Source organism: Myxocyprinus asiaticus, chromosome 17 (genome assembly GCF_019703515.2).
Source record: "Myxocyprinus asiaticus isolate MX2 ecotype Aquarium Trade chromosome 17, UBuf_Myxa_2, whole genome shotgun sequence".
Taxonomy (NCBI): Eukaryota; Metazoa; Chordata; class Actinopteri; order Cypriniformes; family Catostomidae; genus Myxocyprinus; species Myxocyprinus asiaticus.
In genome coordinates this window covers 5,340,262-5,365,408 of record NC_059360.1, presented here as the reverse complement: position 1 = coordinate 5,365,408, position 25,147 = coordinate 5,340,262, and the positions used below count along the sequence as shown (strand labels likewise).

At 37.3% G+C, this 25,147-nt stretch overlaps 1 protein-coding gene across 1 annotated transcript in view; it reads right to left on the bottom strand.

Annotated features, from left to right (window-relative positions):
• Window positions 1–25,147, bottom strand: part of LOC127454894 (collagen alpha-1(XII) chain-like) — a 141,251-nt gene that overhangs the window by 41,191 nt on the left and 74,913 nt on the right. The window contains exons 32-43 of the mRNA XM_051722398.1: window positions 20,186–20,315; window positions 16,955–17,094; window positions 15,439–15,568; window positions 11,559–11,701; window positions 9,486–9,615; window positions 9,254–9,396; window positions 8,953–9,082; window positions 6,891–7,010; window positions 5,000–5,146; window positions 4,786–4,902; window positions 1,949–2,101; window positions 1,788–1,862 (exon numbers count right to left, since the gene is read on the bottom strand). Coding sequence (XP_051578358.1) covers window positions 1,788–1,862; window positions 1,949–2,101; window positions 4,786–4,902; window positions 5,000–5,146; window positions 6,891–7,010; window positions 8,953–9,082; window positions 9,254–9,396; window positions 9,486–9,615; window positions 11,559–11,701; window positions 15,439–15,568; window positions 16,955–17,094; window positions 20,186–20,315 — 1,558 coding nt within the window. The remainder of the gene's footprint in view (window positions 1–1,787; window positions 1,863–1,948; window positions 2,102–4,785; window positions 4,903–4,999; window positions 5,147–6,890; window positions 7,011–8,952; window positions 9,083–9,253; window positions 9,397–9,485; window positions 9,616–11,558; window positions 11,702–15,438; window positions 15,569–16,954; window positions 17,095–20,185; window positions 20,316–25,147) is intronic.

Genomic DNA, 25,147 nt, shown 5'->3' with positions numbered 1-25,147 from the left:
CATACATGGTGTTAAATCATCTCAACAGCTTGGGTTTCAGAATTAACATGGAAAAGAGCCGATTAGAGCCCTCTCAACACACAGAATATCTGGGTCTCAGCATAAACTCTCTCTCTTATTGAATTACGCTGTCAGTAGGGAGGATTACTTCTTTCACACAATGTCTCGCCCGGTTTCAGACGGGAAGAGTGGTTCCGTACAGGCTATGCTTACGAATGCTGGGCCTAATGGCTTCAGTGATTTTGGTAGTACATTTGGGACTGTTCGTAATGAGGGACTTTCAGCGCTGGGTTGGCGTCTATGTCTGTGCTCTCAGCGGAATCTCAGCCGGCAGGTAAAAATAACTCATTCGTGCGTCAGAGCGCTCAGACATTGGAAAAGCCCCGCAACTCTCAGAATGGGGATTCCCTTGGGAGTGGTGTCATCAAGGGTTACTATGACAACTGATGCATCCTTAAAGGGCTGGGGAGCAACTCTGATGGGTAGGACTGTGAATGGTGTGTGGCCTCCTCATCTAATTCACAAGCATATAAATTACTTGGAGTTGCTGGCAGTGTTTTTAGCACTGAAACACTTTCTGTGCTTCATTAGGGGCCAGCATGTTTTAGTGAAAACAAACAATTCTATGGTGCTTGCTTATATTAGCAGACAGAGAGGCACATGCTCCCTTTAACTGCATCAATTGGCCATAAGACTGATTAAGTGGTACGGCATAAGACTCTTATCCCTCAGGGCAACTCATGTTCCACGGATTTTGAACAGGGGGTAAGATTTATTGTCCAGGAGAAATCGTCTGTATGGAGAGTGGAGACTCCAACCACAGGTGGTGGTTCAGATATGGCAGAGGTACGGTCAGGCTGCCGTAGATCTCTTCGCCTCGCAGGAAAATGCTCAATGTCCTCTGTATTTGTCTCTAGTGGATGGAAATGCACCACTGGGTGTGGATGCTCTTGCCCACCCATGGCCAAATGTCCTTTTTTATGCATTTCCTCTTCTGAGCTTAATCTCCCCCACTCTAGCCAGAGTGAGGGAGCAGGGCTTGTCATTAATTCTGATTCTGCCCCACGTTGGCCATCCAAACATTGAGTAGCAGAGATAGTTCAACTGCCGTGGCCCCTCCCTCTCCGGAGGGACCTCCTATCGCAGGTGGGGGGGAATTTACCATCCCCACACAGACAGGATAGCTCTCTGGGCCTGTCCCGTGAGAGGTGTAATTTGAGTGTGGCAGGTCTGCCTCCATCAGTCACAGACACTATTTTCATAGTATGTTGAGGGCTCTGATTAAGGGAGTTTCTGTTCAAGATATCTGTGTGGTGGCAAGTTGGGCTACGCCACACACTTTTGTGCGGTTCTACAGATTAGGTGTGTCTGAGCCATCCTTAGTGCATGCGGTGCTAGGAGCCAGTAGGTCAGAACCCATTTAGTTGTTAATTGTTATATAGTTGTAATATGTCGTGCAATCCGGGAGTGGTCTATATCTCCCATAGTGAAACACCGAGCGAAGTTAGAAAAAGAACGATGGGTTACGTAACATAATCCCGGGTTCTTTGATAACAGAGTGAGGTGTGAGGGAAGTAAATTCTCTATAATGACTGTAGGGGTCAACCTAGGAGATATGGGTGGGGCAGAGCCAGAGAGGGGCTTTTGAATTTTAAAAGTAAACTTCTGGCCACACCCGTGTACCTGTTGCCATGTCTGGGGATTGACGCAGAGCTGAAGAGGTTCATTGTGATTAATTATTTCAATTTCATGCCAGTTCTAGGTAAATTTTGATGCAAGGCCCTTACCTTCGAGTGCACCAGGGATAGTGGGTGGTGGCGGAGGTGTTGGGGGTGTTGTTGGGGGTTGGGTAGGTTTCACCACTAAAGAAAAGAAGAAACCAGACACCATGAGTAAAATGTGAAGGGGGCTGTGTACTTGATATCTTCAGAAGGCGTCACCGACTTACATGTGCGCTCTTTAACACTGACTCCTGGTCCCTCCTGGTTGGGGGTCTGGGTGTAGACAGTGGCATTGTACAGCGCGTCCGGTGTCAACCCATCAAAACAGTAATTGCTTTCAGCAGCAGTGATAGTGGCCTCCTGTGCCCCACGATTAGACGCTAATGATTGGAGAGAAGAGCAACATTATATAATCACAACAAGTAAAAACCATACACTCTATCCTTATCTTAATACAAAATATTTGTGGAGAACAATATGGTGCTTTTGGCTAGTAACGCAAAGGTTGTGTGATCGACCTGTAAATGCTGCTTGGAGTTCCAGTAGTTCAACTGGTAGAGCATTGATTCATGAGTACGCATACTCATAAAATATACAGTACATCATAATCCAAAATTTATTTACACATGTTTTCTGCATTGTTTTAGCACCAGATTCACAAACAAATAATGCCAAGCAGGTAATGGTACAAAGATGCCTGTGTTTATTGCAATATGCACACAACAATTAGTGCCAAGGCAAATGTATAAATTAATGCAAAGCTTTTTTGTGTGTGTGTGAATTTTTCAGAAAGTGAACTCAAATTGAATTTTAGAAATTTCAGGCCGTGAATTCCACACAACCTAATGCTTGACAACAATCGCCATGACCATTGTAATATCTACACAAACATCCCTTTCAATATTTGTTTAGTGTTTACCACCTCTTTTCCAACCTGGTCTCATAGAATCACATGACTATAACTCAGGTTTTATGTGGCTCGTTGTAAATCACAGCACTTTCCTGGTGAAATAAACACTACAACAACAATGGGCCTCATTCATGAAACACGAGCAGAACTAATTTTTGTGTAAATAGTTCGTAAAGCCTTGCTGATGTACATTTTTGGATTCATGAAAGTTTTTGTATTTTCAAAACGTTAGTTGGTACTAACTAATGCTCTGAACCATGTGTAAATCGTGCATAGACATCTGATCATGTTGTGTTCTTTCAGGCAAACTGCCATGACTACATTTGGATTAATTTAAATAAGTAATGAAAAATTAACTAATAATTAAATGAGTTAAAATAGCCTTAAAAATTAAAAATAAAAATTAGTAAAAATAGTATTTTTCCAAACTCTTAGAGTTTTTCCAGCAGAAATGCTTGACATGGGGTGAAAGGTTCATGGAAAGATGCAGTTTGCATTTGATTTTCTCAAAAAAAAAAAAAAAAAAATGTATGCCCTCTAATGTAACTAGTTGGATAACTTAGGCTTCATAATTTAGTATAGGCATCGGTAAATCGCATTTAGTTGATAACGTATGATCAATATTAATGCTGTTAAATCCATAAATAAACACATTAAAGGCAGGTGCGTACACAGTACAACAGGAAAAAATAGAAAAAGCATGTACACTGTTGTGTTACAGTGTTTCGATCAAAGATTTTCTTCAGGCATTCTAAAAAGTTCTCTGAAGATTCTTCCAGTTGCAAGTTTATCACTGTTACCATCATGATTTTCCCAAGAAGTTTCACAAATGATCCTGAGGATGTACTGCGAACTGAACCAGAGAAGGTTAATGGTGGTGGACATCCTCCTCCTGGTATGAACGGAAATTTTTTTACAATCATATCAAACCATTTTTATTGACTTCTTGCACTGTTTGATCTGTTTGATTCACAAAAGAGCTGTCCGATGTCAGCAAAAACATGCAATGACAGTAAATTCTCACGCTAAATAAAAATGTTACGATGTAAATGCACTAAAAACGATTTCATTACTGTTCCACATAAATGTTAACAACATTTACTAGCGAGTTTGGTGCCTTCCTTATATGGCATTTTCATGTGCATTGTTTATGATAATTGTGAATGAAAGTGCACATGCCCCCTATTTACGAATGTTTGGAATTCACCACACACGTTTTACTAATGAATCTGAGCAGTACGAAGCCTTTGTGAATCCGGCGGAAAGTTTTCGGGAATGTCAGTTTTACGTGGCAATTACTTCGAATTTACTCATATATTTACGAAAGTTTCACGAATGAGGCCCAACGACTTTTGTTCACTTTCACACAAATCACGAGTAAAAAGTCAGATTATTAGTTCATAAACATGTACTTTTCGCTCTGTTCCTTACACAATGCTATCTAATTACATCTAAACACTTTTATTATAGAGAATGACTTGTAAGGCGAAACATTTTAACTTTGGCATTACATAACCAACTACATTTACAAGCTTATTACTGTGAAATCAAGTTGCGATAGAGCGTTGTATTTGCAATGCCAGTTCTGAGTGCACAAGTCAACACATGAGCTGAAAGTGTCATAGAAGCAACCTAAAATAACATGGTAGCTTCGGCAATTATGTTTTTCACCTTTCATTAGCTTTTATGACACTAGCGGTTTAGGCTTAATGTTTAAGGTTATGGATGTACTACGGTAATCGACAAATTATCTAGTCGTCCAACAATGAAAATTGCTAGTTTTGCACATCGCTATTTAGGGTAGGGATAGTGCTTTTATTTGTTTAAAGCTTGATAGAGCATTAACCTTAAAAACCTAATCTGTTTGGGAGAACAAACTCTTTTTTAGTGCCACGCAGTAAACATTTTATCTGGAACTGCCACGATATCAGACTGACACTGTGGGTGTTAACTGAGCAAAGTAAATTGCGTCAGGCAAATAGCACTGACATATGTAAATGTGGCGCATTCTATAATTCAAATTTCCATAGAAAGGAGGCATGTTTTTTCTGAAAGTAAAGCCAGTGACGCAGGGCTTTGTACTGAAATACTGCACACTAGTAACACAACTTTTTAGTTAATTCACCCCTTTGTCTTTATATATCTTTAACTTACGGATGAAAGGATTGACTTTTAGTCTGTAAGAAGTAGCAGCCCGATGAGGAGTCCATCTGATGCAGAATGAGTCATAACCAACATTATATGTGGTGAGGTCAGTTACATTGAGATACACTGGAAAAGACAAACAGCATTTCACAGTTAATGCCATGTAAAAAGAATCTCGTAACATGTCTATACAGCTTCCCAGTCTAAGAAAACAAGCACATACACGTGGTTCCCTGTCCAACGAGTGCTCCGCTCACGCCTGCATCATACTGAGCATACACTTTCAGGTCATACGTGGTGCCAGGCTGAAGGTTGTGCAGGTTGTATGTAGTAACATCACCAACAAACACTTCCATAGTGTCAGTAGTGCCTGTGATGGCATACAAAACAGAAATTAATACAAAATGTTTAACACAGTGTTGGGGAGTAACTAAATGAAAGTAGTGATGCTACTAACCAGTGTTGGATAAGCCACTTAAAAAAAGATAATCCACTACAAATTCTGAGTACTTAATTGAAAAAGTAATCACATTACTAATGACTTTACTTTTAAGTTGTAAAATACATCATTTGTTTCATCTTAACTAACTTAATTACATTTTCAGTAGCGGGACAATAGTTCAGCTACTCTCAAGTGTAGCTTTTCCAGTAACAAGCTATTTTTTCCAACGAGTAACAATGTAGAGCCACAAAATGCTACAACGCTGTTTTTTTATTTATTTATTATATTTTGTACTGAGCACCTGCATAGAAGTGAAATATTTAGTTACTCAAATATAAATCTTATATCCTTATTTTATTAGTTATTTTTATCATAAATGTATCATAAATTGTTTACTGTCACACTAACTGAGAAAATATAATTGGCAATGTTTTGTGCCAGATAAATACTGATCTGACTGCAGTATTAAATAATATAATCTCATCGTTATTAGGAAATGATTTAGTAGTTATATATATACACTACCGGTCAAAAGTTTTGAAACACTTATTCTTTATTATAATTTTTTTTATTTTTTTTATACAATTTAGAATAATAGTAAAGTCATTAAAACTGTGGAATAACATAAATGGAACTATGGGAATTATGTTGTGACTAAACAAAATCCAAAATAAATCAAAACTGTGTTATATTTTAGCATCTTCAAAGTAGTCACCCTTTGTCTAGAATTTGCAGACATGTACTCTTGACATTTTCTCAACCAACTTCTTGAGGTATCACCCTGGGATGCTTTTTAAACAGTATTGAAGGAGTTCCCATCTATGTTGGGCACTTATTGGCTGCTTTTCTTTATTATTTGGTCCAAGTCATCAATTTCACAAACATTTTTTTTTTATTAAATTTGAGTTTTATAATGAAATAAATTAATATGGTGGCACAATTATATTTTTGTCTACAAAACTAATTTCAAACATTTAAGCATACGCCTCCAGATCAAAAGATTTTTAAGATCATGAGAAACATTTCAGTCAAGCGTTTCAAAACTTTTGACCGGTAGTGTATATATAAATAATATTTATAATAGTTTTCTTAGTAGCTTGTGTAGCTAACTAGTTTTTATTTTTTATTTTTCCCCTTTTCTCCCTAATTTGGAATGCCCAATTCCCAGTGTGCATTTAAGTCCTCGTGGTCGCGTAGTGATTCGTCTCAATCCGGGTGGCGGAGGACGAATCCCAGTTGCCTCTGCGTCTGAGTCCACCAACCCGCGCATCTTATCATGTGGCTTGTTGAGCGCGTTGCCATGGAGACATAGCGTGTGTGGAGGCTTCACGCCATCCACCGCGGCATCCATGCTCAACTCACCACGCGCCACACTGAGAACGAACCACATTATAGTGACCACGAGGAGGTTACCCCATGTGACTCTACCCTTCCTAGCAACCGGGCCAATTTGGTTGCTTAGGAAGCCTGGCTGGAGTCACTCAGCATGAGCTAACTAGTTTTTAAAAATGATAGCTTGACTCTAGTTTAGCTATTTTAAGTTATCAGTAGCTTGTAGTTTGGGAAGCTTATTTTTTGAAGTAATTTTCCCAACACTGGTATTATAATATAACCGGCAACATAGTTTCCTGATTATAAGAACATGGTTAAATAAACTACAGCTGTCTCTTACCCACTGGTGTATAGACCAGTTTATAACCGTTGACCCGTGCAGGTGCAGGATCCCAAGACACACGGAAACGAGTGTACCATTCATCTGAAACACGCAGGTTACGAGGCTCCAGGAGATCCACTGAGGGAGAGGGGACAAGCCAAAGAAACTTAACACATGAGCCAAGATACAGCCAATAGAGAATAGACAGAATTCCATTACATCCTGTGTGAAAGGATTTGATTAACAATTTTCTGAACACTTCTTTTTAACAAAGTTTTTTTTTTTTTTTTACTTTACAGAGAACATTAGCAAATAAATGGTCTAAAAGCAAACAGACTTGAACTAAAAGCCATAAAACAAAACATTTGATTTCATGGTAAACTGATAGAAGACAATTCATGACATAACAGGAATAATACATGACATTTCTGTCCATAAAGCCCTATTCGGATGGGATTTGTTTTATATGGAGAGGTTGGGTAATGTAATAATTACCAGAGCTTCTTGGTGATTTTAATCCCATCCAACTTTTTACAGACTGCACCAGGGCAGGTAAAGATTACAGTACTTTTAACTTTCTATAAAATCCCTTGGAAATATACCCCCAGGTAAAGGTAGTCCCTTGCAAATTGACATGCTGGTAAAAAGACAGTGAATCTGCACTGTCCAGCCATTGAGCCCTTTAACTATTGTTGTTTCTCCAAGTGTCTGAGGTGGATGTTTGTTAATGAGAAAACACAAGATATTTAAGATGCACTTTACAACTTCAGATAACGCTGGTTGTTGCGTATGGACTGATGCATGTTTTCTGAAGCCTTTTATGCCATCTAGGATCTATTTACTGTATTTAAAGGGAAAAATATTTTTGAATGAGAAATGTACACAAGCACGTAATTTTGTGACACGAGCAGAGATAGGGAAATTTGTATTAAGATTTGTATGTGTTGTTCGGACACTGCAGACCCGCATTTTGGAAAATATTTTCCTGAGGGACTAATAAAACTACATTACATGAATGGACTGTCCATCTTTTTTAATTCAAGACTGTAATATAGGATTGCAGGATCACTAAGTTTTCTTTTGTGACATGTATTTTACCAGATATTCCAATCAATTTCATGTAGTAACCTAAGACAGTATATGCTCATGTTTATTATTTTCTGAAAATCATTTGGCTGTGCTGATTAATTATTCAGATACAGTACATGTGACGGCAGTGTGTAAATGCCGTAAACAAACCATCTCTGCGATTTCTATAGACATCGCTTATCCCATGCAAATTGACGATAAACATAACAGACATCCGCAGTAACAATTACTTCACAAACAAATGTCCGGAAGACTAATCCCGTCTGAATATGTCATTTCTGCCCGTCTGAGAGGTAATTTTCTTTGCATGGTCAAAGAATGCTAGTTCACTTTAATGATTTTAAGTTAAGTCATGAAAATCTACATGGCCCAAGCTGACAGGTCATCGACATGCAATCCATTAACCCAATTGGCTCACATGAGGCTGATAGGTGATAGGTCCTTTAAAATGTAATGTGCTCGCCAATCAACTTTCGTACTCTCTTTTTTTCTAACATTTAAATTGCTCAGTTGTTAGCAGATAAGCTGGTTTCACTGTAGCACGCTACAAGAGCATTTTCTCTGAAAACCTCCTCCTCCCCAGCTCCTAGTCTAGATCTGCTTTAAGGGGATTGTATGCATTTCTAATTGTGTTACAGCAGCAGGTCCTACAAGCTTGATGCTGCATTATTTATGTATACATGTGCAACATCATGTCTTACATGCTCAACAAAGCATGTCTGTATATTTTCAAGCAGAAACAAGTCTTCGTATTTGCTCTGCAGTAGCAACAGCATAAGCAGATCTAGTCCGCCAAGACCAAACCTACCAACTTGTCATATCCATTATAACACTTTCTTTTATTTTAATTGTCATGGCTGAAATGTCTTGCATCTTTTATAAATATCTTTTAAGATAAGTATCTTTGGTAAATATGTTTGATATTGACCTAAAACTGATTAACTGATATGTTTAAGTGTCTGAAAAACAAGTGCTTGTGTGTCCATCTTACATGTATGTCCATCTCCAGAGAGTCGTCCTCCAGGGCCATCTTGATAAATGGCCTCAACGTTTATGTTGTAAGGAGTGTCTGGCTGCAGGTTTTGCAAGATGACAGAGTTTCTGTTGCCAGGGACACTTGTCTATGTGACAAATACAGAGCAGGACAAGGTTATCCTACTAGCACACATTCATTCAAATAATATCCAGGGAGACACAAAATCCCAACAATACATATCTGATGTCCACATATGCTGCTACATGCACCGGTCATGTCCATTTCAGTTATTATCATAAAATATTACAGCACTTACAAATTCCTCAATGGGATCTCCAGTGGTTGGTGCATAGCCAATTCGGTACTGCTGCACGGGCCCGTCTGCGTGCTCCCAGCTCACAGTCAACGTGCTTGTGGTTGGATCGTACACCCGCAGGTTTCTGGGGCCACTGCGGGGCGCTGCATTTAGAAAGAACACAGACCATCATTCTTTCATTGTCATGTTTCAGGAACGCAAGAAGATCAAAGTTTCCTGAATTTAGACCCACTTGTTTTTCCATGATCAGAAACAGAGGAGCCCTCTCCATCAGCATACAGGGCCACCACACTGACCGAGTACTCCGTGTCTGGATTTAGCTGCTGCAGCAAGGCAGTGTGGGTGTTCCCTTGAACAAGAACCTAATGAACAATAAAAAAGTAATCATTAACCGTGAGGTACACAGGGGATGTCTTTGTTACCTATTGACAGTTGTAAGGATGTCAGAGTAATAAGTGGCTTCAAATACTTTCACCCACATTAATGGGTGAATCTCACAAAGAACGTGTGACAGTAATATTCCAAAATCAAAAGAATATTAGGCCTATTTTTAGGAACAAGTCAATATGAAATGTCATTCTCACTTCCACAATGTGACATATTTCTGAGTGAAAAATTATATTCAATGCCAGGGATGCTGCACAGACTTTTTAATACCTTTTTTAAGTCTTGAACAAATAAAATTAGAACGGTATGTTTATACCAGATCATATTTAAATATGATAAAAGGTCGTGTGATATTTGATTTTGCTGGTACAATAATGTGTTGGAAGAAAGGCGATAACTGATAAATCTGCTGAAAGTTTGTAAAATTGATATATTGAATGTGTAAAATATGTTCTTTTTTTTATTTTTCCCCCAGTTTGGAATGCCCAATTCCCAATGTGCTTTTAAGTCCTTGTGGTGGCGTAGTGACTTGCCTCAATCCGGGTGGCGGAGGACGAATCTCAGTTGCCTCCATGTCTGAGACCGTCAACCCGCGCATCTTATCACGTGGCTTGTTGAGCACATTGCCACAGAGACATAGCACATGTGGAGGCTTCACGCTATCCACAGCGGCATCCACGCTCAACTCACCACATGCCCCACTGAGAACTAACCACATTATAGCAACTATGAGGAGGTTACCCCATGTGACTCTACCCTCCCTAGCAACCGGGCCAATTTGATTGCTTAGGAGACCTGGCTGGAGTCACTCAGCACGCCCTGGGATTGCAAACTAGTGAACTCCAGGGGTGGTTGCCAGCATCTTTTACCACTGAGCTACCCAGGCCCCGGTAAAATATGTTCTTAACATTTTCTTACTGTGATAAGCACAGACACAGAGGCCAAAAGAAACCAAGATTTCAAAGATTTGCTGCATAACACAGGAATTTTAACAATAAACAAACCGAAAATACACTGGGGACTCTTATTTTGAAATGTCTGTACTCCCAGTTGATTCCCAACCCAACCATTAGCGATAACTTACACAGTCAATGTAAAGTGAAAAGCAGTGGAATTATTCCTTTGATGTGCTAATAGTCTAGCAGTTGTAGCAATACAAGTTATTGATGTGCTGACAGTGATTTGCAATCGCCTCCTTTCACCAATGTTCACTATGCCAGGTCACGGGGTCACTGACTTCCCAACTAATTACAGAGGGAACTCCCAATTTCTTTTCCTTCTCTTTTCTGACAACTCTAAACTTTATTTTGAAGATCACCAGTTGAAAAATGCTTGTACTTCTGTGCAATGGGTTTTTTTAGTGTTCCAGTGGAAAAAGGGAAAAGCAATTCATAGTACATCAGAGGTTTAAATGAAAGTGCAGACAATTTATGGGCTAAATTTCTCAATGTTACGGGACACTTGCTTCATTGCAACTGATTTGGAAAACTGGTTCTAATATCGGAAAAAGTTCTGCGTCCTAAGCAATATTCCACAAAGAAATAAAATCTCAGTGGCTGCAGATAAGGAGCTAATTCTCTAAAAATAAGACAACATCACTCTGTTTCAACTCTATATTCCCAAGTGCTGAAATAAAACAGGTTTAGGCTCAAGATTTCCCATAGCTGTAGTTGTTCATGCAAGGGTCAGAGGACAATAAAGCCATTTATGGATCTCTAGGCTTTATGAAAATCCCTCTCTAGTAATGAAGTTCATGTGAGAATGAGGTTACACAACATTAAAAACATAAACATCTTTGTGGAGGGATAGATTGCAAACAGATTGTTACATTCAAATGGTTCAGCGACTGTTCTTTGACATTTGTTGTCACTTTATTTCCTCTATGACATCTCACGCGAGCCTAATGACAATTACTCACAGACTCAGAAGGACGGACTCCGGTGAGGGGGGTGTAGATGACGCGATACTGCAGTACTTCTCCAGTTGCTGGCTCCCAGCGCACGTTTAGTGTGTTTGTGGTGGGGTTGTAAACCTGGATGTTCCTGGCAGGGGTCCGCACCACTGTTGCAGAGATGAGTGGGAGCAGAATCATAAAATGAAAGAGAGTGAAAGGGGTGAGTGGTTAAAGAGGTGCATGAATGGACGTTGCTTACATACAGCGTGCGCTGCTCTAAACAAACTGGTAGAAACGTTGATTAGTAGTCATTTCAATAAACAATTTGGCCAAAGATTTAGAGGACATGACATAAACACATTTCAAAAGGGTGAAGAGAGACACTTCACGTGATTGGGGAAAACGGGCTTAAAACTAAAACAGATGGTAAGAGTGCTCTCATTAAATGTACATATAGATGATATAGGACATTGTTTTGGGCAAATCTCACGAAACATCTCAAGAACACATTCAACTCATAATTCACCCTAAAATCAAAAGAAAGAAATAAGCCTGAGGAAAAAAAAAAAAAACTATTTTTAGGACCATTAAGTTTTTTTGCATCACCTAATTGTCATGCATTTTTTGGCACTACCCCTACTTCCTTAACGCAGGTTTACATCGTCATTATAGGTCCTTATAAAAGCCTGTGGAATATATCTATCTCGGGCAGACTGACGAATTCAGCTGCAAAATGGATTGCTGTGGACTGTAGGCCATTGAAAGGCTTATGTTCAATAATGATATAAACTATATAATGCTTTCTAAAACAACTTTTTGCATTGTCTTATCAATGCTTTACTTGTTTTCCACAATAATGTTATGCATTCTAATTATCTGAAATATAATTTATAATTGATATTTATAACTATTTATAATTACGTAGTCATTATATATTTAATTGTTTTTATTTGAAGGGCTTTCTCAGCAAATGTTAATATATGCTATTAATTCCAATAAATTTGATTAATGAATCTCCATATCATGTAATTAATTAGATTACAAATTGTAATCGATTGACAGCCTATTTAACTGTATATATATATATATATATATATATATATATATATATATATATATATATATTATATATATATATATATATATATATGTATGTATATACATATATATATATACAGTTACATTGATTAGTATTTATATGGTAACACTTTATTTTGATGGTCCCCTACAGATATTCAACTGACTATAAGTGACTTATCAACTGACTTGCTATAGCTAGTAAACAGTGTTTCAACAAACATTCAGTAGACTTTCCATAGCTGGTATATAGATCTTTATTAATGATCTACTTACATTTCTTTGCTTACCTGTTTTCTTATTTCACCTTTAGTTACCCAAAGGTTTTCTGGAAATGTTCTACTGACTGTTTGTTGCATATGAATTTCCTATCAGCACAGAGTCACTTTACTTTAATGTAGTATCAACTGTTCAACTATAGTTACCTAGGGACCATCAAAATAAAGTGAACATCTAAGGAATACGGTTAGCTGACTTACTACATGTCTCCTTTTTTTTAAATTTACTATCAAAAGATGGTAAATACCAATACTGATCATAACACACAGGAATAGCAGCACCACACTGCAACCAGCACATAGACTGTATGTAAAAGAAATATAAATGTACAGAAGTCATTGTTTTGTCTAACAATTTTAATGAACTGATGTTCTCAACAATAATGTATGTAGGTCATCAGTAAAGATATATATACTGGCTATTGAAAGTCAACTGAATGTTTGTTGAAACACTGTTTACTAGCTATAGCAAGTCACTTATAGACAGTTCAATATCTGTAGGGGGATTATCAAAATAAAGTGTTACCATTTATATCATACTAGTATTTGTTGTACTGCATTTAATTTATGTTGATTAAAATAAAATAAAAATTGTTTTAAAAGGTATGTTTTACTGAAGTACAGTAAAAAATAAAAAAAAGTTAATAGAATCACCACTGAGTATGTACAAAAACTCTAAGTAAATGTCCTGTTGTAATTTGTGAGGAAATAAATTGACATGAACAATGGCAAAATTAAAAAAATAAAATAAAAATCTTATTAGTCCTAATAGAGCGCAATAGTGTCCGCCAACTTTTTCAGCCGTCTGGGTTCCGGATATATTTTCCTCATTAATTTCTTCCATAGACTTTTTGTTAAAATCCTTCATAAAAGAGTTTGAACCTTTTGATGCTCATTGACCCCACCCATGCGTCTGCTTTACTTTGCTTAAATTAGTTCACATTTACCATATAGTGTGCTGTTCAAAATTGTTCATAATGTTGACAAATTACACATCTTTATAATATGTCAACATTATTAACTCTTTTTTGACTAGACTATATAGTATATGTGAACTAATTTAAGCAAAGTGACATCAGTGCACTGCATGCACATCAACAGGTTAAGCCATGAACCAAATCAACCAGCTCTGAGGTGAATCACATCACAAACTTTGTTTTGAGGCAAAAAAAGTATTTGAAAACCAGAAGATAAAGATACAAGGCTGTGTACTTACCATCTTTCATGAGGGCACAAACTACAATCCCATTAAGTATTGCGAATGATAACATTGAATAAAAAACAATGGGAATATATAAAACTATTGATTTTAGGTTTTTGATTATAAGTATAGAAACAATATATTTACTTAAATGGCAAAATATTCCAATATGTACAAATATATAAGTAGTTTAAGGGTGAAGGGAGACCGACTCGATTACGTCATTCGCAGTGTGTAATGGGAGCGTGTGGTCGCTTCGAGGCACGTTTCGCGGGTTTCGTTGACCACGGTTCTCTGATTGGTGGATCTTTCTCTCTTCTGTACCATGGGTAATGTAGTTGTTTACCATGAATTATGCTACCAAACATAATTTTTAAACAATGAAATAACGCAGACGGATGGCTTTGATGGAAGCATATACCATCAATGAACAACCTCGTAGCTCACAACAGGTCTGTCTCTAAAGGTTTATAAGTTAACATTGAAAATCAATTAGTCTATGGGATAAATGAATAGGATTTTTACTTCCGGAACCAGACTGTTGCACTCTACAACAGGCTTCTGAAATATAATTAATATTTTATCCTTCGATTTGGGGGTAAAAATGTGACCTGGACATGCATATTTTTAGCTGCAGCAACCATTGAAAGCACATATGAAAACTGCATATCAAACTAACAGACATGTGTCATGAATCATACACATCAGAAACACAGAGCGTTTTGAACAGGTTTTGGATTTCCAACAACAAAAACCTGGATATAAAATTTTAAACAAAAGCAGTGGTCAGCAATTTAACATTGCATGTCTACACAAAGCAAACCAGAGAACAAAGTATCACAAATGATGAGAAGCAAACCACGTGTATTGAGTGGTGGAAAAACAATTACGGCAACAAAATCTGTTAGTGACACTCAAAATGAGAAGTATTGAGTTGAGGGCAGTAAATAAGCTTGCTTTTATGTCTTTGCACCTCCTTCGGTTTTCCACTTGGTAAAATAGATTGTTCATGCCCCTCGCAACAGCAACCCCAGTCATTACACCTCATAAAGGAGGCTCATTAAGCCCAGACTTGAGACACATTTATGGGGTTGCCAACACATCTGCATTCCTCCCCTGGTGATCAATCCAAGAAAGCTGACTCAATCTTTGGGCAAGTATCTGAGAGTGTATTTATAAGTACAAAGCTTGAACGAAAAAGCCACAAAACAGCACTTTGCACTTTCTGGATTTAACATTTTGGCAAAAGGTAGAATGTTATTTGGGAGTGTACTATGGATGAGTATAGGAATGCTTTGCCTTGAAACATCCATTGATGTAAAAGTAGGGAAACGCTTTAAAAACTCACAGGTTTTTCCATTCTCCGACATGCGCTGGCCCTCGCCAGGAGCATAAACTGGCACCACGGTTACTGTATACTCCGTATCTGACAGCAGGTTCTTTAGAACTGTACTGGTTGTGGTTCCAGGAACCTGGACCTTGGAGAACAACAAAAAACTAGATTACATTTTCTGAATCTCAAATCGAAAAAGAACCCACTCCCAAGTCTCTATGACATTCTATTCCCTAGCTATAACCAGTGTTGGGTGTAATCTGATTACAAAGTAATTTGTTACTATAATCTTATTACATTTTAGTCAAAGAAAGTAGTGTCACATTTTTTAAATTCTAGTATTCAAATTACAGTTAATTTAATTACTTTTAAATACATTACTTCATTAACACATCTCTAAAATACTATATTTATGTCGAATTTAAAATATGAATTATGTTCATATATACGTCTCTTTGCATTTCTGTGACAGCTGAAGGGCGTACACCCCCAATAAGTCATTGTAAGGGAGAAATGTGTGGTGCTGAGTGTATGACTTGTGTCATGTTTTAGAAAGTAACTTCAAAGTAAAGTAATTAGTAATGTGATTGCTCTTCTATGAAGTACCCATTAAAGTAATCTGATTACAATTTTATAGAAGTATTTAATAATTTGGGGTAACTTACCCAACACTGGCTAAGACTAGAGTCAATGAATGTCTATAGGATTTTTTCAACAGCTTTATAGTCTGCTGAGAGACAACTGGAAGTCTACTCGCTTGGGAAAAAAAATTGGAGGGATCATTCACATCCACAAATGGTAGGGGACGGGTTGCGCGCCAAAGTTGTACAAACTTTTCTTTTAACTTTTTTTCAATTCCCTAACCCTGAGTTTGAGAAATAGTTTGAGAAATAGTATTAGCAAATAGCTTGCCTTAGGCTATGTCCACATTAATCTGGATACATTTGAAAACTGCGTTTTCATTTTCGAAATGCTCTCTGTCCACACTTCCGTTTTCAAGAATGTATGAAAACTCTTAAATTCCCTTACTGCGCATGCCAAAATCACGTTCCATGTACGGTCTGAAACGCAATTGTCCTCGTTTTCCGTTGCCGGACAGCAATTCCGAGTAAACTTCCCGTCGCCTTTGAAGGAATGCAATGTGAAGGTTGTACAAAGTAACATTTATCTTTAACAACACTATCAAAGTGAATAGCAGGCATAAAAACGCTGCTACAACATGAGCTGCCATCTTGATTGACTAGGGTTGAATGGATCATACGACTGTATCACAAGACAAGAAATGCATAATCATTTTCAGATGTCTCCGTTTTCCCTGTCCACTCTACAGCGCGAAGACTGCGTTTTCAAATGTATCCACATTTCAAAAATCTCAGGTTTTGTTATCAAAAACACCATCTCTGTGTGGATGGAAGGGCAAAATGCAGAGAAAAAGATTAGTTTTGAACCGAAAACGGATTCGTGTGGACGTGGCCTTAGCATACACTACTAATTAGATGATACTCTTAAGACGAGGTGCTGTGAGACATACCATGTCCTCTGCGCCCCCTGTGATGGGCTGGTAGTAAATCCTGTACTGACGTACGCTTCCCTCGGCTGGCTCCCAGCGAACATTGAGAGTGCTGACGGTGGGGTCAGTGACCTGAAGGTTTCTTACACTTCCCAGCGGTACTATGGAAACACACATAACAACTCTATTCAACATGTAAACAATAGGGGCCTAATTTATGTAATTTGCATAGTCTTTGAAAAAAGGCAGTACTTTATCTCTTTGGGGAAATTGACAGCATTACAGCAGTATACATACAGTGCATCCGGAAAGTATTCACAGTGCTTCACTTTTTCCACATTTTGTTATGTTACAGCCTTATTCCAAAATGGATTAAATTCATTATTTTCCTCAAAATTCTACAAACAATACCCCATAATGACAATGTGAAAGAAATTTGTTTGAAATCTTTGCAAATTTATTAAAAATAAAAAAACGAAAAAACAATCACATGTACATAAGTATTCACAGCCTTTGCCATGACAATCATGCCATGACAATCAAAATTGAGCTCAGGTGCATCCTGTTTCCACTGATCATCCTTGAGATGTTTCTACAATTTGATTGGAGCCCACCTGTGGTAAATTCAGTTGATTGGACATGATTTGGAAAGGCACACACCTGTCTATATAAGGTCCCACAGTTAACAGTGCATGTCAGAGCACAAACCAAGCCATGAAGTCCAAATTGTCTGTAGACCTCGAGACAGGATTGTATCGAGACACAGATCTGAGGAAGGGTACAGAAAAATTTCTGCAGCATTGAAGGTCCCAATGAGCACAGTGGCATCCATCATCCTAGCCAAACTGAGAGATCGGGGGTGAAGGGCCTTAGTCAGGGAGGTGACCAAGAACCCGATGGTCACTCTGACAGAGCTCCAGCATTTCTCTGTGGAGAGAGGAGAACCTTCCAGAAGAACAACCATCTCTGCAGCACTCCACCAATCAGGCCTGTATGGTAGAGTGGCCAGACGAAAGCCACTCCTCAGTAAAAGGCACATGACAGCCTGCCTGGAGTTTGCCAAAAGGCACCTGAAGGACTCTCAGACCATGAAAAACAAAGATTGAACTCTTTGGCCTGAATGGCAAGCGTCATGTCTGGAGGAAACCAGGCACAGCTCATCACCTGGCCAATACCATCCCTACAGTGAAGCATGGTGGTGGCAGCATCATGCTGTGGGGATGTTTTTCAGTGGCAGGAACTGGGAGACTAGTCAGGATCGAGGGAAAGATGAATGCAGCAATGTACAGAGACATCCTTGATGAAAACCTGCTCCAGAGTGCTCTGGACCTCAGACTGGGGCGAAGGTTCATCTTCCAACAGGACAATGACCCTAAGCACACAGCCAAGATAACAAAGGAGTGGCTCCGGGACAACTCTGTGAATGTCCTTGAGTGGCCCAGCCAGAGCCCAGACTTGAACCCAGTTGAACATCTCTGGAGAGATCTGAAAATGGCTGTGCACCGACGCTCCCCATCCAACCTGTTGGAGCTTGAGAGGTCCTGCAAAGAAGAATGGGAGAAACTGCCCCAAAATAGGTGTGCCAAGCTTGTAGCATCATACTCAAAAAGACTTGAGGCTGTAATTGGTGCCAAAGGTGCTTCAACAAAGTATTGAGCAAAGGCTGTGAATACTTATGTACATGTGATTTTTTTTTTCGTTTTTTATTTTTAATAAATTTGCAAAGATTTCAAACAAACTTCTTTCACATTGTCATTATGGGGTATTGTTTGTAGAATTTTGAGGAAAATAATGAATTTAATCCATTTTGGAATAAGGCTGTAACATAACAAAATGTGGAAAAAGTGAAGTGCTGTGAATACTTTCCGGATGCACTGTAAATGACAGAATAAGAAATAACAATAAACAAAAACAACACTATAAATTACCAAATTTATTGAGACTAGTTAAATAAAAAATACACTATATAGTGTGCAATAATTTTGAGAAAAATACTAAATATTCTGAAAAATGTTAAAAGGTGCTTGTGCAAGGTCCATTTAATAATAGTTCTAATAGTGTATATGAGTGTTTCTTCAACTTCGGGTTCTTTTAGCACTGTGGATTTCTAGAAAGTAAAGTCTCGATAAAACGATATTTCACACTCTCAATGTTTTATTTTTATTTTTCTACTAACAGTGTTTAACAGTGTACTGTATGTACATGCCTCACATGAGATTTAAGTTATTTTTGTCATTTTTTCTGAAAGTCGTAAAAAATAATTCCCACCACAGTGTCATTTCCAGCACATCTCAAATACTGTATTGTGTTTAACAGAATTCTGTGGTGGAAATGATGCTGATGGAAATTACATTTGTAAAGTTTTTGAAATAAAATGGCAGACTCTTTTGTTTTGCTAAGGCTAATTTTATATCTAGCATTTGATGTATCCTAAATACAAACAATGAAATAATATGTTAAAAATTTTGCATAATTTGGCAACTAGGCCAATAAAAATAAACTGCTCACAGGTGATATTTACATGACATTTTCTTTGTTTACTTTAAAAAAATCACTTGTCTCATAATTTCTCTCAAGCAAGCTCTTCACTTTTGTTGACTTATAAAGCAAGTACACTAACTTCAGAAAAAATGTGTGTTTAGTGTGGTGAAAATGACACTACCGTAATTTGTTTTATGAAAAAAATCTTTTTTTTAAAATGTTATAAGTTTTGAAAAATGGATAGAAATCATATCTAAACAGTAAATATTGAAAAAAGAAGAAAAAATCACCGCACACCTGATAAAATATCAGCAGGTGCGTAGGAAAACAACTGAGATAAGTAAACAAGAAATAAAATCCCGCACGCTGCTGTTGCTTGCGAATAAACAATTTAATGAATGAATACAACGTTTTGGTCATGCGACCTTCATCAGGTATTTGAAAAAGAGTGTATCACATGCGTATTTAAAATATAGAGTAGCCAATCAAGATCAATTACAAAAACCGATGGCAATTAGTAAAAACGCACTGCCCAAATGGCTACGGCTCCGACATAGTATGTACATATGTTTAGGGTGAAATAAGTAGTGGATGGATAAATGAATATGCACATGAATAAAGGGACATTAATGGATGTATGAATGAGTATATTGCTGAGTGAATGTGTATGTGCTTAATAAGAAATGATAGAATTCAGAAAATGTATTAACTTCAAAGTAACTGGGTAACTGGCACCTGTGAATGCGGTTAAGTCACATGTTAGTCACTTACATGTCTTTCCTTGGCCAGAAATGTCTTTGGCATCTCCATTTGCATAGACTGCAGCAACAGTGATATAGTAGGGTGTATCTGGAGTCAGTTTCTGCAGGATAACTGTGTTCTTCTTCCCCCCAATCTGTGTCTGTAAGGAAAGAACTAATTGTTTAGTAAGTGTACTCAAAAGATTAGATTCACCATTAGTGTACTGTATGCTTACAGTATATTAAAGGAATAGCCTACACAAGGTTACAGTAAGGTACTTGCAATGGAAGTCGATGGGGCAAGCATACAGAAAGGTTAAAAAAATAATAATAATTTCAAGCTTGTATTTTTCTTAAAGTAGTTACATGAATTGTTCAGTAAAAAGTGTTTATTATTTCAGCTGTAAATGTTGCTAGATCATAATTTTCTAGAGTTAGGACTACCTTTCTAGACAAAAAAAATTCTGGTTACGCGCTCCTGACAATTTCTATGCTTTGAGTTTTCTTCGTGTAAAAAGTAATTTATGGAAAGTTACATCACATCCCTTCCTGGTAGGGCTGGGTAGTGATACAGATTTCCAGATTTCAATTCACAAGCTCTCGATTCCGATTTCAATTCTATTGATTCCATATCGATTCATATGGGTATATTTCGGTTACAATGTCCATTTTGCTTAATATGAAAGAAATTCTCTCTGCTAATGCTATTAATTATATAGGAGACCTTCTAACCTTCTGGGTAACCCTTCTAAGCATAATTAGAAAATATTAATTTGACAAATTATATTTTCATCAGTTTTTCATCATATTGTTCACATTTTAGCATTTGAAAAATGTTCAAATTCTGTGTATTCTATCAATAAATGTCTTTAAATTGCATTTTTTATATTGCATATATTTTTTGTTACATTTTTATTGTTTACATGCCTAATTTGTACTATTTACAAGTATTTACATATATGTAGAACTTGTGCTAAATTGGTACTGTGTCTTGAAGACTACCGGAACTGAGCGCATATTAACGAGAGAGGATGTGTTTCTTTAGTACATCCATGTTATGCATTAGAATAGAGTGTAGAATTAGAATTTTAAATTAGAAAATTAGATTTTTTCTCTCTCTCTTTTTTTTTTTTATTCAACAACTGACAGTAAAGAACAGGAGGGATATTAAAAGAGACATTATTCAGTGACAAATATATTGCGTGGATCATTTCTTAACGATGGAAGTCTATGAGGAAACTCTACAGCATTGCAAATTAACATTTACAATATGAAGAACCCGGACTCACAAGAAGTTGTTATAATAGTACGAGATGGCGAAATCGTAAACAATCGTACAAGTTAGCTCAAATAAAAACATACGACTTTTACTACCATTGAGAAAATAACAAACAAACCAACAAAAATGGGCCTCATTCATGACACACTAGCAGAACAAATTTTTGTGTAAATTGTTCGTAAAGCTGGTCTGACAAAGTTTTCGTATTTTCAAAACATTCGTTGGTATGAACAAAATTTACACCTGCTACCGACCATGTGTAAATCATGTGTAAGATATCCAGTTGTGTTGTGTTCTTTCAGACAAACTGCCATGACTATATTTTGATAGAAGTAAAATTAAATAAGTAATGAAAAAAATAATTAATAATTAAATGAGTGAAATTAACCTTAAAAAAATAACATAAATAATAAAAAAAAGCAAAAAGGTTTTATTTAAAAACATTTCTTTGCTGTTTGCATTTATTTTTTCAAAGTATAGTTTTTCCAAGCTCCACAGAGTCCATCAGAAGTTCTTGACATGGTTTTGCATTTCTCAAGAAAAATAAAATAAAATAATGCCCTCTAACGTGACTGGCTGGACATTGTTTTAATTTGATATAAGCTCTATTATTTAGATTTCATAATTTAGTATAGGCATCGGTAAATCGCGTTCAGCTGACGTATGGTCAGTGGTAAAAACCATAAATAAAAACATTGCGGCCATGTGTGTAAACAATACAACGGGAAAAAAAAGAAAAAGCTTGCACACTGTCGTATAGTTTTTAAATCTGTAACATCTTACAGCGTTTCGGTCAAAGACCTTCTTCAGGCATTCTATCAATTTCTTTGAAGATTGTTCATGTTGCAAGGGAAGTATGTCACTGTACAGTCTTGGATTTACTCAAGAAGTTTCTTCAATGATGCAGTCGATGCGCTCAACTGAACCAGAGAAGGTGGTGGGCATCCTCCTGTTGGCATGAACTGAATATTTTTTACACCAAAGCTTCATGTCAAATCATTTTTATTGACCTCTACTGTTTAATTCACAAAAGAACTTCTGATGACAGCAAATATGCCTGTAAATTCCTCACTTTCTTTTTAGATGCGAGTGTTTGCTAAATCAATATTTACAATGTGAATCCACTAAAAAAAACTTTTATTACTGTTCAAGTATGTTAAAAGCTTCCTATTGTCATTTACTACCGAGTCTGAAGCCTTCCTTATATGGCGTTTTCATGGGCGTGGATTATGATCATTGTGAATGAACGTGCACGCGCACTCTATTTACGAATTTTTGGAATTCACTAACATACACAAGTTGTACTAACAAATCTGGGGAATACAAAGCGTTCGTGAATCCAGTGGAAAGTTTTTGGGAAGCTCCATTTTACACAGAAATTACTCCTAATTGTTTTGTATATGTATGAACTTTTCATGAACGAGGCCCATTGTTAGCATGACTTTTCCTAAGTTTAATCTCTAACCCAAAACAAAACTTAATCATTAAAGGGGTCATGTCATGAGGAATACAGTTTTCCTTTATATTTTGACATATAACAGGTCATTCTACTATAAAAACATACTGTAAATTTCAGAACTCAAAACTTAATCCCCAATGCAATAAAAACATTTATAGAAACCAAGATGCAAACTTCCCTACGTCATTTGAGGGCTCATTAATTCATGACAGCCCCTACAGCTCAAAAACATTAACGCTACTTAAAATCATCGCACCCTTGGCCCCGCCCACTGGTGGACAAACAAGGCCTAATGTAGCCTAACTATTACTGGACACCAAAGCGGACCCATCTTTTCTATTTTAAACTATTTTTGTATTTAAACATGCACAGACAGACATCTTTGACCGCTTGATACATATCTAGGGCCGCTTTTAAAAGATGCGGTGTCAAGTTACAACTCTGAAGAGGAGAAGCTATTCTCTGTCATTCAGCTGCTGCTTCTTGCTGAATTGAGCACAAATGTTTCATGGACACATTCTTTCACCCACCTGCACTTTTTTTTAATTGTTGGTGTATGAAAACATGCACTGGATGGATGTCTTTGACCATTTAGATGTGTTTCCGGTGATGTGCATTTCAGTGCAGGATGATACTGAAAACTGGATGTGGATGTGTTTTCAGCATATTTCAGCGTGGATTGCATGTTTTTCGGCTCATATCAATGTGGATTGCTTGTGAGCCAGTCATAAAATGATTCAAGCTTAGCAAAGGAACTGTTACTGAAGGATGGGGCAGTAAAAAACCTTGGACCCAATGCAAAACAGTAAGTAAACAGTTCCATTCATGAATATTTCAAATGTCATGACTGTTTGATAGTTTATGGTGCTGAGATCCTGTTTACACTGGGCGAATCTGTTGATGTGACGCGACGCGATGCAACAGCTTGAGGTTGTCTACACCGGGTGTGTGACATCTGTTTACTGTTGCCACAATGTGATGCGCCGCAACGGACGTTTCCACGGTAGACAGCATCATTGATTATAATGGGTTCAATTGCTTTTGACGCAACGTGTCCGGTGTAGACAGGGTGGGAGTGTTAAAAGTTTTGCTTGAGATGAGCAGTTTAATATATTCGGATGCAATGTGTTGGATGTGCGTTATGTGTAACCCCTGAAATGTAGTTTTATAATGTTGTGGAGCTTGTTCATTCTCTTCAGATTTAGTTTAAAAAGTGGCTGAATTTGAGGGGCTCCACGATGTTAGCCAATCAGAACAGTGGGCATTTACGTTGAAGTTTTAAGGAGGTGCTTATGCCAAAACCGAGCGTTTCAGACAGAGGGCCAGAGACAGGGTGGGAAATGATCATATATTACTAAATTATGAATGTTTTAATGCCAAAAAAAGTTTCTAACATTATATGTGGAACTCAGGGAAGATAATAAAACTATTTAAAAAAAGAGCATTTCATGAACCCTTTAAGTCTAACCTCTTACCTAAACCCTGAACATGATTTTAATAGGAAAATCACTGCTGTGTCCCACAGAACAAAAAGAGAAACATCAGGGGGTTTTGAATGAGTGCTGTCACAATTTTTTGTATGTTTAACCCTTAACACAAATCTAAAACTACCCACACACACACCCACCCACCCCCAATGAAAAAAATTGGGCAGGACGAGGGAAGTGTATTACAGGTTATTGACATACATCAGTCATTTTTGTTGCATATAACAATATGTATTGAGCAACGAAATTTGTTCACAGATGTTTCCTTTGTTAAAAATAAAGTGTTGGATAGGTGGCTAGCTACAAATTGATACTTGAATTCAATTTGAAATTCAGATTGTTGGTCTAAAAGCCGTACCTTTTCGTACTAGCCTAGTCGTACGATATCTTATGATTTGCCATCTCTTATGAATTATTACAAGTTGTCATGAGACTGTGTTGAACATATAACTGTTAACTTGGTAACTTTTGCTCTTGGCATTTTTTACATGGTGCAAACTCCACTTGCAGGAATTCGGAACTTCGGTAACTAGAAAACTTCAAATTTCAATTTTTTAATCATCCGGTGCACTCCTACCCATTTAATTCCATTGTCAGTGTATTACAGTAAATGCATTTTCCAGTTTTTACTTATTAAAGGACGAGTAAATCATTATTTTTTTTGGTAATCAACAGTATGTCACAAATGCGGTTGAATGAGCTTAAGTTGTTTTTAAAGCTGAAGTATGTAATTTCTGCGACACTAGCTCCACCGAACGGAATTGCAAA